The sequence below is a fragment of the Phoxinus phoxinus genome (genome assembly GCF_949152265.1).
Source record: "Phoxinus phoxinus genome assembly, chromosome: 15".
Lineage (NCBI taxonomy): Eukaryota > Metazoa > Chordata > Actinopteri > Cypriniformes > Leuciscidae > Phoxinus > Phoxinus phoxinus.
Window position 1 is genome coordinate 25,351,887 of NC_136890.1, and position 19,320 is coordinate 25,371,206.

The 19,320-nt window shown below is 38.3% G+C and overlaps 1 protein-coding gene across 5 annotated transcripts in view; it reads left to right on the top strand.

Annotated features, from left to right (window-relative positions):
• Positions 1-2,902: 2,902 nt before the first annotated feature.
• Positions 2,903-19,320, top strand: part of rnf220b (ring finger protein 220b) — a 34,476-nt gene continuing 18,058 nt past the window's right edge. For 3 of the 5 annotated variants that reach the window (XM_079638031.1, XM_079638033.1, XM_079638034.1), the window contains exons 1-2: positions 4,749-4,881; positions 6,375-7,112. In XM_079638031.1, coding sequence (XP_079494157.1) covers positions 6,491-7,112 — 622 coding nt within the window. In that variant the 5' untranslated portion in view covers positions 4,749-4,881; positions 6,375-6,490. Of the gene's footprint in view, positions 2,955-4,666; positions 4,882-6,374; positions 7,113-19,320 lie in introns of those variants that run through there. The other 2 variants (XM_079638032.1, XM_079638035.1) reach the window with 2 other exon arrangements.

A 19,320-nucleotide genomic window follows, 5' to 3' on the forward strand; every position in this document is an offset into this window, starting at 1 on the left:
CCTATACATTAGAGCCTGCAAATTAGGAGAAGGTGCTAGACTACCCTCTCCTCCTTTCCATCTCCCTCTCTTTTACCACTCCGCCTTCTCATTTCCTCTCCTCCTCCCCCACGCCTCTCCATCTCATCTCCATCTCTCCCAGCCCCGTCTCCTCTGCCGGGGCCCCTATTAGTTTAGTGACCAACGTTGTATGAAAGCCAGCAGTAATACTGTCCCAATCCTCAGCCGACTGTGACAGCCCGCGGTAATGCCGTCCCCCCGGCTGAGTGGATGGAGCTCTTCCATTAACGCCTCTAACATGGTGACACCTAACCCAGCCTGATATTACGCTCACACACTGATTAGGGGCCGGGAATGGAGTCGGCGAAGGTCCTGGGCGACGGTAGACTAGCCGAGTGTGGCTTTAACAGAGCCAGACCTGTCTCCGCTGCCCCCGCCAGTCACTCACACAGCCGGAATTGTTTAATTGGGACAGCGGGCGTGGGAGACTTGAGTTTTAAAGGGATAGTTCACTTAAAAATGAAAATTCTCTCATAAATTACTCATCCTTGTCTTTTTTAACTCACATGTATTTCTGTTTATGCTTGTTATGTCATGACGATAAGTTAATATGATATGCAATAACCAATGAGGTTTTGTGGTATTGACGTTTTGCTATATTTGATTTAGGGTCTGTATACATGTTGAGCTGTATACATAATATAAATGTAATGATATAATAAAAAATAGAAAAACGCTGAAATATTCATTTATACATATATTTGGAATGAAATGACGGTGAGTAAATGATGTCAGCGTTTTCATTCTTGGGTGATTTATTCTCCAAACATCATTCTCACTTTTTCAAAACATTACAAAACAAAGGTGAAAGTCATTTCTGAGCCATAGCATCACCAAATATAACTGTTATTTTAGTATTATTTAAATAGGCCTACTATTATAGTATTTATTAAAATTTAGAATTAGCTTTTTTTATATTTTCAGTTTTAAGTGTAGTTTTAGTGATTTTATATGCGTTTGTAATGTTTATTAGTTTAAAAAAGTTATATATTTATATGTAGCTTTAATTTATCTTTATTTCAGTTTTATTACTTCAACTTATTTTAACAAACTTATTTTAATTCAGTTAGTTGCAAAGGCAACATTTATAATATTTTTGATTACGTTTTTCAAGTTGTTATCTTAAATATATATAGGCTATATATATTTTTTTTTTCTTTAGTTTATTATTTTTTTTTTTCTATCAATGGAAATAATTTTTAATAGTTTTGATTTTAGGTAACTACAAGAACACTGAATGGAACTGCGAAAATAATTTTGTCTTCCATTGGTTGGACAAACAGAAAATCGCTCAATCCCAAAACTCACTCCATTGGTTAGGCCAATGTTGTTATATGAAAATGGTCTGTGTGCTCAAACAGTGCAATGGTTTGTTAGCTCTACATTATCCTTTTCATAGGAATCAAGGTTATAAGTATTTAACATCAAAATTGTTACATCACCTTTAAGATTTTATTATTATTTTTAGCTCTTCAATGACAGACCGTCCACTAACAGGAATTCACACTGCACTGAAAATCTGAAAATAAAGCCCCACGACACGCGCACAAAAAAACCTGAGGGGTATTTGCATGTGATAAAATCATTCGTGTTTGATTTAAGAGTGCTGTCCTCGGGCAAGACACTAAGGTGTTTCTATCACGCCGGCTACACCTCATTGCCTGTGATTATTCAACTCTCAGAGAGCCCCCTCTGCCCCAACACTTTCAGCCCCAAAATAATATCTCATATATGCATTATCCAGCCCCCACGGCAGCCCCCTCATTACTAAGGATCATTCCAGAATTAGATTCAGTCCTTCCAATATTGGTTCCTTTGTACTGTAGTCAAAGGTTAAAATACCAATCACGATCGCCCCGACTGATGGAGTCAGACATTTTAATATTCGCTTAGCTTGGTAATTGTGGAGGGACATAATATCGTTCTTTCTCCTTGTCCTAAAGCTAACATGTAGTAAAGTCAGAGAACAGAAGTGTGGCCCGGTATGTCTGTAGGACATTTGAAGACATGAATACGGGTGAGGATAATGACTTTTCCTACACACTTTTCCTGCATTTGTGAAATAAAGCAATAGTCTTGTATATTTTCTCTTTTAGTCCCTCCGGTAACAGTATGAACACCGTAGCCCGGTATAAGAAAGTTGGTCACGTTATGTGCGTTTGGTGCATCTTCAACCTCAGACCTTGGTTTGCTGTTTCTGTCTGTAGTGATGCCGGGGTCTTTGTTAATCACTGTTGACACTGTGAGGAAGGGAGAAGACCGTTTGCGCTCAGGCAAGGAGCGTTTGTTGATCATTATTTTGGGAGTGTCATGTCAATGTCAGCCCTGTGGCGAGGAGAGACAGAGCTTACAGAGGGAGGAGGCAGTGGGTTTGGGGGTCTCCGCCTGTCATTGCTTCTCACTGTTACTCACTTCACAGCCCATACACTCCTGATCAGCCCCCAAGCTCTGTGTGCCCGGACTGTTTTCCTTGACCAAAAAGACATGAGGATTTACTGCATGTCTTTGTCCTTTTTAGAAACCCTTATGCATGTTTAGAAAATACTCTACACTCTTACAAATAAATGTTCTTTATTGGAATCTGTGCTTCTGTGAAGAACCTTTAACATTCATATTGTTTCGGTCCTTTTGTGGAAATGCGGTGGCGGGATACTCTGAGCGAAAGAGAATGCGCTGTGAATTTGTAAACAGAGGTGCTGATGGGACACTGAGAGGGAGAGAACAGGGGAGTATCATATTTTAACCTTTTGTTTCCTGCAGCAGGCGCCAGGACTCCTGGGAGGAAGCGATCAATGATGGACACCATAATGTGTCTCGCTGTATTCCTTGTCACACTCAAGCCTTCTGCCTGTTTTGGGAGTTCTTCAGTTCACACGCACACATATGCACAGATGGTGAGGCAGAGCAGACAGCTCATCACTTTGACACTCACTACAGTTCTCCATCCTGAGTCTGTCTGTCTGTCTTTCTTTTTTCTTTCTTTCTTTTTTCTGTTTGATCATTATATATAAACACACACACACACTCACACACACGTTGGTGCACCTATCATTGAGGACATTCCCGTAATGGTTTTCATACTGTAGAAACTATTCTATCCCCGTACACCAACCCTACCCCTAATCACAGAAAACATTGTTTAGTATGCATTTATTTATTTGTTTTATTAATTGAGGACTCAGGAAATGTGTAATACCATGTCATTATACAAATTTGTGTCCTCATAAAGTAAACAAGCGCACACACGCACGCACACTTAAATACATATATGACAAGAAAATAACATTTTATTTGTAACTCCTCCAAAATTTTATATTGATGTAGAGTAAAGCTTTTTGTCCATGCATGATATTATATGATCTTTACCCACACTGCTCTCTCGCTTGTCCCCAAAACTTAAAAACAGCAATTAAACTCCAATTAGGTTCATGGCTTTGCAGAATTAACTGAACTAATTTGATTCACCACTGAATAAATGAATTTCAAAAAGAAAGAGTTCGACTCAATATTCAAAAACGTGCCTTCTAGCATACTGATTTATTCGTTTATTTTCATTTAAGGACTCGGATTATGAAGCAAGAGACTTAAAAGACTTTGTTAATGATCTTGGAAGTCATAATTAGCGAGTCTGGAACCTCTATTAAACTGTGATTTAATTTACGCAAGCTAATACCTTAGTTGTTTATGAGAGAGTAACTTTATTTTATGTTCCCTCTCTATACAAACAGTTTCTCAATGGCCAATATCTTCAATAAATGTGTTTGTTTTTATTTTAAAAAGTCAAACTTGTTTTTAGATGTTTACATTAACCAAATTATATATATTGTTATATGCTGTATAATAATACAGTATTATAATATTTGTATGTATGATGCATAAATGAGAATGTTATCCAAAACAGAAGTGATACAGGAAAGTTTTTTCTTTTTTCTTTCGACAATTGAACTTTTGATACAATAAAACATTTTTTAATAATAATTTGGCTTGCTGATTGTCTTATTTGCACTGGTTTGCATGAATGATTCTTGTGGACATCATGTCAGATCAGATTCTGACCAGTCTGGGTGGCTTTGGGTCATTTGTTCTAAGGCCAAATAGCACAGCGTGTTGGCATCCCTTAAAATAATATAATTGCAGTCTTACAGTCAACAGGCCACTTTTTGTCATAGCTTTAAATTCCTGCCACAGTTACTTACTGTACACTGTTTACTTTGTGTGAAGGATGCCAGATTAAGTTAATTGAATGACCCTAACACCAAAAGTGCTATATAATGTTTAACCAGCAGATGGACACCCGTGGTAGCGTATCGAGTCCGTATACAGATAGAAAAAATGTTCCTTGTTTGAGGCATTGCATTTTTTGGTGTTCATATTTATGTCTCAGATGAACTGACATCATCCACTGTAGAGGCGCAGAATGGAGATCTACAGATGACAAAATATCCAAGTCGGACAGGGAGGTGAAAGATGAAAAAATTAAAGTTAACAGAGCGGGACGGGCTGAGTGGAGAGAGAGAGGGGGGGCAGAGAGAGAGAGCGAGCGAGCGCGTGGCGGTACAGTGAGGGGCTCACGCGCATTAACAGAAGTGCGCGCGGATCGGATGTTGACACATCCCGCGCATCTGCATAATCTGTATCACAGCGGTCGCACGCGCAACACAACTCTTTAAACCTCCGCGATTGTTCTCAAAATCGCAAACAAACTTAACGCTTCTTTTCGCGCTTTTTTCTCTGTCATCTGCAAACTCTCCTGACTGATATCATCTGACCTCGAGCTTGGATAAAACAACAGTTGATGATTAAGAGATGTTTGACTGCATTGTGAGTATTATAATGAGTCTTTCTTTGTTATATTTTACTAATGTGATATTTAGGGGACATTGTTTTCGCAAGTGTTCTTGTTGTGTTATTGTAGATTTGTAGTTTTATAAGGATTAATTAGCCTACAGTTTGTTGTTGTTGTTGTATGCTAAGCATTAACTTTATTATTAGCCAGAGTGCACTGCAACTTTAATTGTAATGCTTCAAATTTATTAAGCGTGTTCAAGAAAAGTTGTAGGCTAGCCTATGACTTGTAGCTTTTTTTGCGAGAGATATCTCATTCAGCTGCATAAATTAGGCTACATCTTTCATTGAACTGAACAACACCTGTGACCTAAACAAGTTATAAAGCCTTAAAATAGAAAATTGCATTTAAACTTTTGACATAAATTTAACATCTGGCAGAAACCGTAAGGTAACCCAATAATAGGCCTTTTTTTGTTGTTGTTGATCGAATTGAGTTAAAAGCAGATTCAGACTCAAATCACGTCTTGCAAGCAATATTTAAAAGCTTAGTTCACTATCTTGAAGAAAATCAGTCACAACTTATGCCAACTGTTATAAAAATTTGTGTTTTATTTCTATTATAAACACAATCGTCCATCTGTTTAATTAATTCACATTTGAATGAACTTAATCTCAACATTCATTCGTTGTTATTATTATTATTTTATATTTGTTTTATTATTAGGCTATTAGGCTATTATTACGGGCTGACTGTTATTGATGTCTTTACGCAATTATTTCCAAATGACCGAGATCGTAAATAAGTAGCTCGGTCTTTAAAATAATGTATTCGGTTTTTAAATGACTGTTAAATTAGGCTACTAATAAGTTCTAGTGATTTTTATTTTAATTCATTTAAAATTAACAATCCGAAAAGTTCACTAATCATCATCGGCTAATCTTTAAAGTGAAATACACAAATAAATGAGTAAAATCGGAAGTTTACGAATAAAAACTCCATACGTGACATTTTTTTCTTCGTGAACAGCTCAGAAATGTTTAAATTGATAAGTGTTAATTAACGCAGATTCGCAGAATGGTAGTTCTAATACATATATACACTTAAAAATAAATAAATACAATTCATCTTTATATAGTGATTTTTATGCATGAAAATGCATTTGACCAAGATAATTTATTTGGCATTTAGCTCAATCTTTGTTTACCTTTCAACATTAAGGCAATAGTAAAGGATAGACTTCTGTTAATAACATATCTTAGTTAAGTTCACACAATAATATGCCTCCGACCTGTACCCTATAGTCATTTCTTTAAGGACTCATTCTTAGTCTAATTATTCTAACAACTTTGTGTTACTGTCTGTCATGTGACACGTCTTTAAAAAGAAAGAAAGAAAAGTCCTCTGAAATATAGACTTTAAGGAAGTTTTCCATTTCTGCCTTTTGCCTAAATAATATATAACTGCCTTTCTTTCAAACACCTGAAGTTGTTTTCGGGATCATAATACTGACTTTTTTCCCCTACAGCTTTCTGTCAGGGAATGACTGGTCTGTAAGGCTTAAGTCTATAAGCATTGTGTCCAGTGCCCTTCAGGCCTCTTCATCACATTACACTGAGTTTGGGTAGACACTACACTGCTCAAATGGACCTCCATCGGACTGCCTTTAAGATAGAGACCTCCTCCTACATGCCCAATCCTCTGACCTCCCCTGCCCTCATGGTCCTGGCATCAACAGCCGAGGCTGGACGAGATGCCTCTGTACCCTGCCAGCCCCATCGGCCGTTTGGAGTGCCAGTCACTTTGGAAAAGGACATGCACCTCCCGTTCCCCAGCGGCTCATACACCTTCGCCTCCATGTACCACCGGCAAGGAGGCTTTCCCACTCGAGACTTTCCCACCCCTCTGCTTCACCTTCACCCACAGTTTGCCCCACCCAATCTTGACTGCTCCCCACTGGGTATGCTCAACCACGGAGCGGTGGGGGCCTTCCGACCGTTCTCCTCCCCACCTGAGGAGCGTGATGCAGGGGTATACCAGTCTGCCTTCCTCCCTGCCAAGCGCCTGAAGGGCTGTATGGATCCTGAGGCATCACCCCACCTCCGCTACACAGATGTGGAAGTCAAAGATTTTGACTTTTGTGCTCATGTCCGTACTGGTTCTCCAAATGCCCTGAAGGTAGCTGAGGATGCTGGGAAGAAGCTCTTTGGCTTGTCTGGGCTGTTGGCGGAGGGTTCGTCTGGCCCAGAGGAGCACAAAGAACCAAGTAAGTATCTCACATCACAGTGTCTGTGATTCAAATGTGAACAGATGGTTATTTTGCAGCACAGTGCATGTATACTTACAGATTATATATATATATATATATATATATATATATATATATATACATATATACATATATATATATATATATACATATATACACACACACACATACATACACACAATAGGCAACCCCCCCCCCCCCCAAAAAAAGGGAATTTTTTTATTATTATTATTATTAATGTTGCAAAAAAATTGTATGATTAAAAAATATTTATTTTAATATATAATTATAATATATGATAAAAATGGTATATATTATGTCATAACTATATATCATTATACATATTATATTATAATAAATGCAATGATATATAATTATTAAATATATTATATAAAATAAAATAAAAATTATTTCAATACATTTGGGGGTCTTTTTGCTTTTAGTAGAGTGCAAATAAGAAAAACAAAAGCAAAGGTGAGAACGGAAGGGGAGAATGGGATTGGGACAGCAGCCAAGAGCCCTTATATGTCCTGCCCATGTGCCCAGCACACTGTTCCACATCTTTGGCATGTACTTTAAAAAAACAAAAAAAAACATTATTATTGGTATAGGAATGTGTAAACAATATACAGGCTAATACAGATCAGCCTGAGAAGATACAAAGATCTGCAAATTTCATGCAAACAAGACTTTCATAAAACTAAGTTTTGTTTGTATGTGTTAAGTGTGACTTACAGCTCCTGATTTTGTTATATAAGTCCCATGCAGTCCACAGACAAATGCCAAAAGTAGGTCTAGTCTAACCGAGTAGGCTATAACCGTTAGGCTATGCATGGAATAAGTACCGAATCACGAACAAATGATCTTGAGATGACAAAGGCGAAGGATTCGCAAATCTCTCAGCTCTAGACAACTTGTCAATGATAACGAGCAGGAGATGCTGCTCGGCAAGCGCGTCTCTGAGTGCGACACCTCCGGCTCAATATCGCCCCCACGCCATCCATCCTGATTTGTTGACAAATGAGTGGGAGAGAGTGTCAATCTGGGCTGTAAGGAGAACGTGGCTGCTCATTACCTTGCTCTGTAATTGGCCGCCGAGGCGAAGGACCCCACGTTCGCGTGGCGCGGCGGGACGGGGAAAAAAGACGCTCGAGCTTAAATTCGTAGGACATCAGAACTCCTCGTGGGGGCGGAGGGGTAGAACCTGCAACATGAAAGACACGACAGAGGTGGTTGATGAGACACACTATCAGAAATGAATGTCAATAGGAAAAATAATGACTGACTTTGACAGGTAGAAGAGATATTGTTGGGAAAAAGAGCACCACATCAAGGCTCTTTTAGAAAAGTTTTTGCCTCATCTTGAAGTGGGTTACCGACATACGTTTGACAGAGGATAGGGTGCATATCCATACACCTCAATACACCAAATTAGACTTGGTTGTGTATGTGTACACACGCAGTCGCCTATTGGCCACATTTTCCTTTCAGAAAAATTGAGAAATATTATATATATAAAATTTAATAATATTATATAATAATTTATGTATATATAATTTTTTTTTTTTCATGAAGATTTAAAAAAGAATATGTTTTAAAACAAATTATCTCTAACATAGTTATTACGTATGAGTGTTATGCTTGAGAACTAATTTAGGTTCATGAACTGTAAATCAGAGTATAGCTTCACGTGGCCTGATAACCTGTACACAACCTCACACACATGCTGTTGTGTCATCAGAAAGAGATTTGTCATTTGTCTGATATCTGACCCTTGAGCCATGACTCCAAGCACTGTGTTATTTCAGTGCTTGTCTCTCAAAAATGTTCAAAAGGACAGAGTATCCTCACAGCTGTTTAAACAGTTAGATCTTTTATATTCTTTTCGAAGGACAGATGTCTTCACTGGGCCGAATCATGTTTATTTTCCTTCGGGAGGCATTTTACATTTTTTTGGTCAAGAGCTGATGAGAAAGAAAGAGTAACAGTAAGTGTGGGTAAATGCCTTGTGCCCTGCTGTTTTCTGGGCTTAGGCAGTGTGTGCTTGGCATAAACTTTCTCAGACAGTGTGCTTGTGAAATTTGCATTGTCAGACTCAGAATGTAATTTACTTTTCACTGTTTAAATTTAGATGTGCCTGGGTTTCCACAATACTTTTCTATATTGATGCCACTATCTATCTATCTATCTATCTATCTATCTATCTATCTATCTATCTATCTATCTATCTATCTATCTATCTATCTATCTATCTATCTATCTATCTATCTATCTATCTATCTATCTATCTATCTATCTATCTATCTATCTATCTATCTATCTATCTATCTCTACCCATCCATCCATCCATCTGTTTGTCTGTCTCAAGAGAAAATCTTCAGTGATGGTGGCAAACATCAGGTTTTCGGTATGGCGGTATGTTCCGGTTTAGTTTGGGATCATATATTGTATCAATAACTCTCAAAGTCATCAGCAGGCTTTTAGCTGAAACCCTTAGTATTATAAGCTTGACAAAGTGAGTTTCACGTTCTTGCTATCAATTACCTCAAAGTTGAACATGTTGAAGTCATGGGTTGATCTGGTCCAGTCAGACTGGGTTAATTTGCCCCTTCTGTTAGACGTGCACTCTGCGAATGTGCAGAACACATCTGAGCTCTGTGGCAATTGTTCTATAATAAACAATATGTCCTTTAAGTTAAATTTCCCAATTTGAAATGCATGAGCGCCATTTGATAATATGTTGAACTTTGGAGGCTTTTCCCAGGAAACCATGGGAGACAGAGCTGTCAGTGTTTGGAATTCCAGTTCTAATTGGTTGTTTGGACCATTCTGGCAGTTTAGAGATTTGGTGATTCACAGTCAGAATGACAGTTTTATCATTTAAGCTATTTGTCGTGTATTCTCTCTGTTGCCAGAGACTGCTGTAAGCTGTCTGGTTTTCATTGATGTTGGAAATTACATGGATCACCTCATTCACAGAGAAAGACAGAGGCAAACAAAAGTCAGAAGATATAAAGCTTATCAGTGGGACAGTGGCAGTGCCACTGACTGGAATAATTTATTACCAGAAAAACGCCCGGTTTATTGCTGCTTATTAGTACAGATGAGCCGTAATAAGCAGCCAACTAATCTACAGCCAAGGTGAAGGTGTACATCACCTTACCCTGTTGTGGGTTGACTTTATTGCCTGGGGTGGTGAATTGAATTTGCCATTGTAAATATTAAGTCTTTTGTTTCTTATCACACAGCAGGTACTATCTCTAATCCTCATGATCAAACCTGAATGGTAGGGGAGGGTAACATTATAAATCTGCCCAGACCCTAAAATGTTATCACTGCTTTGCCTTCTATTCTCCAAGAGCGGCAAGAGAAGTTGATTCTTGTCTCTATGGCAGTACTGCCCTTATGAAGCAAAGTGATTGGGCGGCCTAATTAAGGGTGCCTGTAAGGGACAAAAAGAGCATATGTATGAGCTACAGCTGGCTGATGCTATAAAATGTGGCTCATTGTGAGAACTGCAGATGGACTGTATTCAACTGGCTGCCATAGAGATCATAAATCTGGAGATTTTGTCCAGCGGCCACAGTGTTGTATTGATCTGCTCAATGTTCCTCTCATCCTCTTTCTGTCCTTAAAGTTAGAGATTTGCAGCGTTTTCATATTTAGTTTGGTTCTGAAGAGGATGTATAAAGATATATTTTGGCCAATAGGTATTGCAAAAAAAATCCTATATTATATTATAAATGACATAATATAATAATGACATGATGATGTATGTGGAATTTATTTTTGCAGGTGATATATCTTGTAAAAAAGAGTAGCCATTTACTTTCACTTATTCTGTTTGATGTTAAATGAGGCTAATTTGATATTTCACCTCCCGCTGCTAAAGTAGTTTACTCTCCTAATATTCTCTTAAGTGGGAGAGCTTTCATCCTGGTCGGGGGGCTTGATGTTCTTCTCTTGTTTTCTTCCTAATTCATCTTCTCCGGATGGAAGGAATGTGAAAGAGAGGGGAGGTCTGTGTACCACCCATACTGTACATCACAGCAGTCTTCAAACAAACCAATCAGCCCAGCTCAGTTATTTCTCAGTCGCCGTTTAGTTATTGTATTTTTTTTTTCTGGTGATGTAAAGTTTATTTTGTAATTAAAATATTTAACTCAATAACTCTTACATTCAGTTCAGTTTCAGGGTTTATGAATGCCTAATATGTTTCAATTGCTATGTTTCGGATGTTCAAACAGTAACCAGATGTGCAAACTTTTGTGCTTGTGCTGCAATTCCGCTATTAAACTTGAATACATCAAGACTGTTGCTTAAGAATAGGAGACTAATAATGTTCTTCATTGGCAACTTACCGCGAATATTCTATCATTTAGAGATAATAGTCGTACCCTTTTAAGCATAACCTAGCATAACAAAAATCTCTTTTTGTTTTGGCTGTTGACTGCAGATCAGATTCATTAACATGCCAAACAAGGGAGTTGTAGGCCCATTACTGGCAGGATCAGTATGCTTGTCGTCTAAGAGCTTCACAGACTCTTGGGGCTCTTGTTAAAGCAGCGCTACTCCACCCAGGGCTTTTATGTGTTATTGGGAACGTGAGACAAATAAAATAGGGGCTTTAGCCCCGGAGGCTCAGTCAGAGCTACGATAACAGCTTTTTGCCGCCATTATAAGCAAATTTCTGCACCTTTCCACTTTTTTAAGTAATCCTATGCAAATCCTGTTACATTTTTATTTGGAAGGCTTTTTATTTCATTAAATAATATGCTTATTAATTAATCAAGTTGCATAATTGCATACATTATTATTTGCTAAAAAAAAAGTAATTGCGCACGTAAGCTTAACATGATCATATAACATTCATCAGCATAATAATCAAAACTGCCAAACGTTATTGAATGAAATGTTGAACCCACGAAGAGGTATAAGACTGTGCAAGCTTTGGGGGTGATAATGGACTCGATCTAGTCTATGTTTCGATCATCATTCTGAATCCGATCTGGATGTAGTCTTTGAGAAAAAAATAGTTTTCTCACTTTTTTGTTTTTTAATGAAACTTACCCACATTTAAGTGTTGGTAAAGTACAAAGCATGAAGATTTTTTTTTTTAAAGCAGAGGCTCTCTTATTTCTTTTGATATCAGGCATTACAACGAAATATTCTGCGGGCCATGATTAATAAAAAATGCTGCCGCTGGCTGGCAACTTCTCTATCGGGGAAAGAGTTAACAGCCCGTCTTTTTGCTATAATCCAGCGGTGTGGCAAGAGAAAATCCTAATTAAATGCTGTTTAAGAGCAGTTTGGACTTATTTTGGCAATAGACAGCTCTGAAGTACATTGACACGGCACCTGAGTGACCAGCATTGTGTGTGCCAAAGCGGCCCTCTCTGATCTCACATCAAAGACCGGCAGGAGGAAGACTGGAAGCATGTGGGGCAGGCCGAGGTGGGGAGGGAGCGAGGGAAGCAAAGATTGTCGATTGCTGGCTCAGTACAAAACAGCACATCTCGAGTCCCATGAGCCCACAAATCAGTCAAGCAAATGCAGAGGGCAGAAAGGGCAGAATGTGGGTTTAAATAGTCATTACAAAGGGCCGACAGAGTCAAAGACAACAGGCAGACAATGGCTTGACATCTAGCTCTCGGGCAACTGCTCTGTGTTCTCGGTCTCATCCTGTCTCTCTGTATATCTCTTAAATGTGTACGCCATTCAGTTTAAGAGCTTTTTCAGAGCCTTGCATTAAGGAACATGACTGTCGGTTGATTGATACTATTGAACTCTAGATTTGTTCATGACTGACATGTTTCTGTGCACAGAGGTCTTTAGAGAGCACCGATTTGGGCACAGTGTTGTTTCTGTGAATGACCCTTGAAACTCAGTCCACCTGTAGGGCCTCTAACATCTGGGGCTGTCATTAGTGACTGATGCCTGGCTGATGTTTGTAATAATATCCAAATGGCTATTCAGCCTTTTTACACAAGTCACACTAAACACACAGCTGGCTCACCGCAAAGCACACTTGAGCTACGCTTTAGAGGTTAGGCGATATTGCGAAAAGATGACACATGGCACTTTTCTTGTGTGCGTAATGAGTGAATTGGTTTCACATAAACCAATTCTGTTTTAATCTAAAGCATGCATAGCATTTCTAATATAATAAAAGAATTCAGTGTTCATATAGCTCATATTTTTCCAGTTACTTTGATTGGACCCCCAAAAAGTAGAAATGCATGATTTATTGTTACCATATTGGTTATTTGCTGATATTAGAGATTGCTTTCCCAAACTCAACCAATATTGGATACTTAATTGTGCGTTCATTTCCCCATTTTTATATTTGCATTATCTTTTCCATAATCATATTGAAAAACACTAAATTAATGTAACACTTCATTTACAATACAGTTTCATTTGTTAACATTAATTAACATGAACTAACAATGAACAATACTTCTACAGCTTTATTTATTCATATTAGTTGATGTTAATTTCAACGTTAATTTATATTTTGAAAATCAAAAGTTCTATTTGTTAACAACAGGTAATGCACGGTCAACTAACATGAACAAACACGAACAACTGTATTTTTATTATCAATAAAATCTCATCATTCTGAAACGTTGGCTCTGATTTCAAAGTTTTCATAACATCAAATATTTGATTCACTGGTTTACAAAGTCTTATTTCATCACTGACCCCTGTGCACCCCTGGTGTATGTGTGTATTTGCATGGGAGCGTGAAAGAGCCCGGGGAAACGTAGTTCAAAATCCATTGGGGATTGTGTCATAACCATAAATCACTCCTTTGCTAATTGGTAAGAAAACAACAGTCAAGCAGTATATAATGTTTTATGTGCCTCTTATGTTTTTTACTGCGGTACTAACGAGGGGCTATGTCACAGAGTGGACAGGGAATTAGCCTGAAAGATGGCTGCTGTCCATAAGCCTCAGTGTTCTTCAGCTTCTGTTGCTTAAGATGCCCCTGATTTGCATGTGGCAATTAGTATGCTAATTGGCCTAATTAGCCCATGGGACCACACAAGCACTGTGGCATTAAAAGCTTCAGTATCATTATGACTCAACAATTCCCACGAGTTAGCGCAATCAAAAGGCCATCACGCACTCCAGAGCATATCTGTGTTTTTTTCTTTGTGTTCTGTGTTGATTACACTTAATCTGAAATGTATTTGAAAGTCTGAAGTTATGTTATGCTTTACGGTAGGCATTCGGGAAGACATTGAGGAGAATTTAGCCTCATTAGCAGATGTTAAGAGGGCATTCGATAGCTGCGTCCAGAGCAAATGAGATGAGAGATTGAACTTTTAGCTCAAAGTGCCCTTACTGCTGATCTGTTTCATGACCTGATTGAATAAGAACAGAGACCTGTGGATCTATATCAGCTCAGCTGGCAGTGGCCTTTGTTCCTCTGTGCTAGCAGACACGGAGTATTGGCTCGTGGGATTGCTGGGGTATTGATGGGGGAAGGATGAGATGAGCACACACACGTACACACCCAGAGAATGACTTTGGCAGGCTGGGCAGATGAGGAGCATCGGCTATTGTATTTACTCAGGGCTGTGTGAAGGCTCTGTATGTTTGGTTATCCTTGGCTAGGTGAACAAGGCAGAGACGCTGTCTGGCCATGACCTGAAGTAATGTCACCCATGGACTACTATTTAGAAAGATAGACAGGCGGGACAATTTATAAAATGGGACATAGGGAATACATTACTTTAGATTAAAAGTACATTACAATGCCACTTTAAAAAAAATGGTACAACTTAGTAGGACATAACATTATATGAGGTTGAATAAATGAGGTACAATAAACATTAAACATAAAAATCAAATATACAAAATATGTAACATTCTTTTTTTTAAATAATGATTTATTTTACAAATTTGTATTGTCTATAAATATCTATATGTTATATTTGTTTCAACGTTTGTCTATTACTTGACCCTGATGAATGTAGTCAACACAATAATAATTGTAAGATCTGAGAAAATTTAATATTTTTTTCCCCCATATCCTCCCATAATGCCGTTGAAAAAATGTAAAATAATGTTATTTCCCGGATGTAACCGTTTTAAGCAATGTTTTAAAACAATAATTATGGGAGAAAAATTATGAACAAGCTAAATATGGAACAACAACAGCTAAATATTATCCTTCTGATATTTATGAGTTTGACATTTTTTTGGTCAAAAATTGCATTGCTGTTTTATGATTGTAATCGTTAAAACAATTAAATAATTTTATGTTACATAATAGTTTATAAAAACTAATCTAATAACATTTAATACAATCTTATATATTATATAACAAGATAAGTATAATCTAGATATATCTAGATAATATTGTTTTTAAATAAAGTTATCAGAGACAAACATGTACCGTAATCGTGCAAAATGCCTAATATGGTTTTCTCACCTTTGCTACATCAGTGACTTGTCAGTCTCTTGCATCTCAGACTTCATGGTTTTACTGCCTCCAAGACAACACAGTGTGGCAGAAATCCCTGATTCTCTTGCACCCTCCCCACTCGCACTGCTACCCTCCACTCGTTAGCTGTCTAATTAGCCTTTAGCTACTTAATGAGCTGAACAATGCAGCATTAGTGGAGCAACAAGCTCAGGGCATGTTAGTGGGATGGGGTTAAGGATGTTGTGCTGAACTGGTTGCCTGGTGGCCGTTTTCCCATTGGTTGCTTGAATTATGCCTTGTTCTCTGTAGCCTTTCTCAGTGAAATTTTATAGGGTGATGGTTGGTTGCTTTTGTTTGGGTTAAAATGGGCAGAGAAAGATTTGAACGGGCTCCTTAGACAAGCCACAGACACACAAATGCTCTATCAGTATTCTGTATCAGTAAGGTCAAATTCTTGCTATGAAAAGTTTAATTTAATTTTTTCATTTATTAAAGTAGCCTCACATATCCTGACTTTTAACTTTTTTTAGAATAAAGTGCTACACTGCAGCTTATTTTTTGCCATGTAAAGCAACCAACCACATTTCTTTTCAGTTTTAATATAGTATATTTAGTTCTGCTCATGATGCAATTTGATGCAACTAACCCAAAAGTTGCACATTGATTCTGATTTTGATTGGAGCTCGGTGCCGAAAAGACTGGAAGAGGAATAAATGGTTTTGTTGCATGTTGCTGCAACCGCAACAATGCATGTAATATATATAATTGCATTTGTCAGTCAATGTGCTTCCAGGATTAAAAACCTGCCAAAGCCATGCTGACATATAATGTCTTACGTAAACTGTCTGTTTGAGTTAAGAACCGAATTCCCAAGCATACATGGTCGAATGCCGTCCAAAACACAGATGCCATTTCAGCCCATAATGGGCTTCTAGACGTTCAAGATGAAGTCATGTTTTTCTGTGCTGCAGGAGCTCTTCTGTGTTAAACTCTCTTCAGACTGGGTGGCCCAGTCCTCCCACAGCTTCCACAGCAGGTGGAAACCAAGAATTGCTATTAAACGAAGGTCAGATGACTGTCATTAATAACAAAGTGTTTGTGTTTTTTCCTTCGTCTTGAAAAAAGGCAAATAGTACAGATTTAGCTAATGTCAGGTTCTGGGAATTTCAGCAGTTGAAATTGTGTTAACAATAAAGACTGCTTTGCTTCTTTCACATGTTTTCATGCAGCTATGGCCATCTTTTTTTTTGTGCGTTTTTGCACCTTTGAAGGTCACTGCGGGAAGGGGCCGCAATTCAAAAAGTCGTTCCTTCTTAAAATTTTGCCGAACTGAGCATACAACGATCACTTTTATGAAGTACTATTTGCATCTATGATTATATGATTTTGGGTAACACATCCTCGCAATTCCATTTAAGGTAATTTATGTATCTTACCTGTGATTTTTCACACCCAAGGACTATATCAGTGCCCTATATTTAAAAAAATAAAAATAAAAAAAGGCCACATTTTCTTTTTCACCTCATTATTTCGGAATCATTTTGTCAGGTATTTCCTCTGTGGTGGGCAACCTTACGACCATCTTGTGCAATGTTGGAGTATTTCTCTCTCTGTGTTTGGCACTGGTTGAGACTCCAGTGAGGCAGTTGTGTGCTTAGGCTGACTGTGTCTCGCTGGCTGGCTCTGAACAAGCATAGGCCTGTTCTACCCCGGTGGCCAATAAAATGAGAAAATCAACCACTGTGCCACCATCCACTAGCCAGCCAGATAAATACACTTGTCTCTGTGTGAATGTGTGTCAGCATGGCTGTGTTGATCCAAAGATTTCATCCAACTGTTCAAAGAATGATACAGGAAATTATTAAAGGGATAGGTCTCCCAAAATAAAAAATATATTTCATCATTTACTCACCCTTTTTCTTTCATTTGCCCCCCCCCCCCCCCCCCCCTCCCGATAACAAGTATTTATAGCAGAAAGTTCAAGCTGCTCCTTTCCATACAATGAAAGTGAATAGAGATTTCTAGTGAATAGCTATATAATAGAATATATCCCTTGACTTGTGATATACAGTATGTAACAGACGTAGGCCAGTAAGAGCTGTGTGTGTAAAACCTCGCTCTCCTTGACTAGCGACTAACAATAGGTCTTTAGTGTTTTGGTTGGCATGCACGCCGGAGGCCTCGGTTCGAATCCCGCTCGGAGCGGGTTGAGTAGGACCGGTTACATTTGGTGCCGTGACCCGGATGGGAGTGAGGTTTAGGGGGGTGAGTGTAACAGACGTAGTCCAGTAACAGCTGTGCGTGTAAACCTCACTCCCCTGACCTCAAGAGGCATGCTAGCAACTGACGCTAGTGGCTACAGTCTTTAGCGTCCTTGTTAGCGCACCCACCTCCCACGCCGGAGACCCTGGTCCGAATCCTACTCGGAGCGGGTCAATTAGGACTGGTTACATATAGCACTTATATATTTTTGTTTATTATGTGGCCTTGGTCACCATCCACTGTCATTGCATAGAAAAAAGCAGTGTGAACATTAATCAAAACATCTCCATTTGTTTTCCACAGAAGAAAGTAAGTCATACGGGACATGAGGGTTAGTAAATGATGATTTTAATTTTTTAAGTCCCTTTAATCAATTCCTAAGTCCACTAATGGTGTTTCCACCATGCAGATAACTTGCAGGTGCGCTTAATCAGGGTGATCAATTTTGCTCTTTCATCCTTGGGTTATTATTAATTTTCAGAGTGCTTCCGACTTTTGTGGAAGCCCTGTTACCCTCTTTGAGGATCCTCTGATCACATCCTCCAAAAGCTGTCACAAAATCTGTATTATTCCAAAACAAGATCATCTTCAAAGCATCACAGGCTTTCTTTACCTGGTAAGGGTAGCTGTATTTGACACAGCGAATGCAAGGCTATCTGATCTTATCAGCATGTATGTGGGAGTATGTTGTGTTAGATTCAAATGGATTATTATGGTCTATCTGCCTCATTAGTTTGAGCTGCTCACACCTGCTCCATAAGAATGTATCGAATGTGGGTGAGAATTATATTGAGGTAGAATAATGACAATCATATGGTTATTCTGTATTTTTAATAATAAGAACATCCAGTGTAGCTTAGCACCATAAATGTGCGGTTGGTGGCCAAACCATTAACAGCAACAAATATAATAATAAGTTTGTGTATTGGTACATGGGTCTGTGTATTATTAAGAATGTTTGTTTGCATATTTGTTTGTATGTGTGCATTTATAATTGTTTGTGCGTGTGTTTTACAGTGAGGCTTAGTGCAGCTCAGCCCCTCAAGCTCAAGGTTTATGAGGTGTTAGCTGTCACTTCATTGACTCCCGTCTGGCCCATTACGCTCTCTGCAGACAGAGCTGTCTCAGGTGGAGAGTTGGGGTTTAGCCCCACACACACGCTTACACAAATGAATACACATTGACATAATCAGAAGCATTCAGATTGAGTTACGCTTAGATTTTTGAATGGGTTTTTTATGCAACTTACAATTAAATACACACACACACACACACACACACACACACACACACACACACACACACACACACACACACTTTATAGTGTTTATTGATCTAGGTTAATGTTAATTTATAAGTATATTATTGTTCATTGTTCATTCATGTTTGATTATACATTAATGATAATTTATGCCACTTGACATGTAAAAAAAGAGTATACATCGAAATCATTCATTAATGTATGGAGAAAGTTAATTTCTATATACTAATAATTATTTTTTACAT